The sequence below is a fragment of the Myotis davidii genome, unplaced genomic scaffold (genome assembly GCF_000327345.1).
Source record: "Myotis davidii unplaced genomic scaffold, ASM32734v1 scaffold599, whole genome shotgun sequence".
In the NCBI taxonomy this organism is placed as follows: Eukaryota; Metazoa; Chordata; class Mammalia; order Chiroptera; family Vespertilionidae; genus Myotis; species Myotis davidii.
In genome coordinates this window covers 1,229,192-1,230,730 of record NW_006290772.1, presented here as the reverse complement: position 1 = coordinate 1,230,730, position 1,539 = coordinate 1,229,192, and the positions used below count along the sequence as shown (strand labels likewise).

The window sequence follows — 1,539 nt, the reverse complement described above, 5'->3', positions numbered from 1 at the left end:
CCCCTCCCCGACCCGCCCCCGGGCCCCTTCCCCGAGCCCGTCCCCGCCTCCTCACGCCCCGTTCCCATAGGACCCACGTACGCGGGCGCCGCCAAGATGAAGGTGGTGGAGGAGCCCAACACGTTCGGGTGAGCAGCCTCGCATGGAGCCGCGGGCCGGGCCGAGGGGCGACCCAGGGCCCGGTTTCTTCCTGACCCTGCCAATTCCCGCAGGCTCAACAACCCGTTCCTGCCCCAGACCAGTCGCCTGCAGCCCAAGAGGGACCCTTCCCCCGTGTCTGGTGAGTGCCGCGCCCTGGCCGCTGACGTGGTGGCCAGCGGGGAGCAGGGAACTGGCCTGGATTCCGGTGGGTCTGGGTCAGCGCTCGGGAGCTGGCCCCAGGGGGGCCAGGTAGGGACGGACGGCGTCGGATGAGGGGCCCTGGGAGTTCGGGCTTAGAGGCTCATGCATTGGTTTGTCAGCCTTTTAAAATTATTTTCGAGTGCGTGACATTTCAGAACATTCCTGTACCAAGTTAAATAGTTGCCCCCGAACTTAGTGCTGTGTTTCCTTCTCTAGAGGTGACTTCTGTTAATAGTTTGGTGTCTGTCTTTCCAGACGACTTTTATGCTTTTTCATGCATAAGTATACAAGTAAGAAAAGTGTAGTACTTTTTCTGTGGCCTTTGCATTGTTTTTTAAAATAGTACCACTATATGTATAAGTTTGTGCATTTACTGTTGTCATTCATTGTGTGTCTTGTATTCTTCATGGTGGTGGATGTAGGTCTTCATTTTTCTCTCTTGATGCTTGGTATTCCATAGGATGGCTCTGCATTCTGCTATTATTAAGCAACTAGGGGCCCAGTGTGTGAAATTCGTGCACTGGTAGGGTTTCTAGAGGCCACCAGCCAGGACCTCCCTCCCTTCCCCTGGCTGGCCTAGCACCCTGGTTAAACTCCCGGTGGAACTCCCCGTGGAATACAGCTTGATATCTGGTATTGAGATCCCACCTACTTTGTTCTTCTTTCTCAGAATTGTTGCAGCTATTCGAGGTCTTTCTTTATTCCAGAGGAATTTTTGGAACGTTCATTCTAGATCTGTGAAATATGCCATTGGTAATTTGATGGGGATTGCATTGAATCTATAGATTGCTTTGGGTAGTATGCACATTTTAATAATGTTAATTCTACCAATCCATGAGCACGGTATGTTCTTCCACTTGTTTATATCTTTCTCTGTCTCTTTTTTCAACATCCTACAGTTTTCCAAGTACAAGTCTTTTACCTCCTTGATTAAGTTTATTCCTAAGTATCTTAATTTTTTTGTTGCAGTGGTTAATGGGATTGTTCAATTTCTCTTTCTGACAATTCATTATTGGTGTAAAAAAATGCCATAGGTTTTTTGGGTGTTAATTTTGTATCCTGCTACACTGCTGGATTCATTTATTAAATCTAGTTTTTTGGTAGAGTCTTTAGGGTTTTCTTACTCTTTGTAATACTTTAAGATATAAAACAAACAAACAAAAAAAGAAATAAAACAAATTTAAATTAAAAAAAAAG

At 46.7% G+C, this 1,539-nt stretch overlaps 1 protein-coding gene across 1 annotated transcript in view; it reads left to right on the top strand.

Annotated features, from left to right (window-relative positions):
• Nucleotides 1-6: 6 nt before the first annotated feature.
• GNPTG (N-acetylglucosamine-1-phosphate transferase, gamma subunit) overlaps nucleotides 7-1,539 on the top strand; it is a gene marked incomplete at its 5' end in the record, with an annotated part of 10,840 nt that continues 9,307 nt past the window's right edge. The window contains 2 exons of the mRNA XM_006763937.2: nucleotides 7-128; nucleotides 213-280. Of these exons, the coding sequence (XP_006764000.1) occupies nucleotides 7-128; nucleotides 213-280 (190 nt within the window). The remainder of the gene's footprint in view (nucleotides 129-212; nucleotides 281-1,539) is intronic.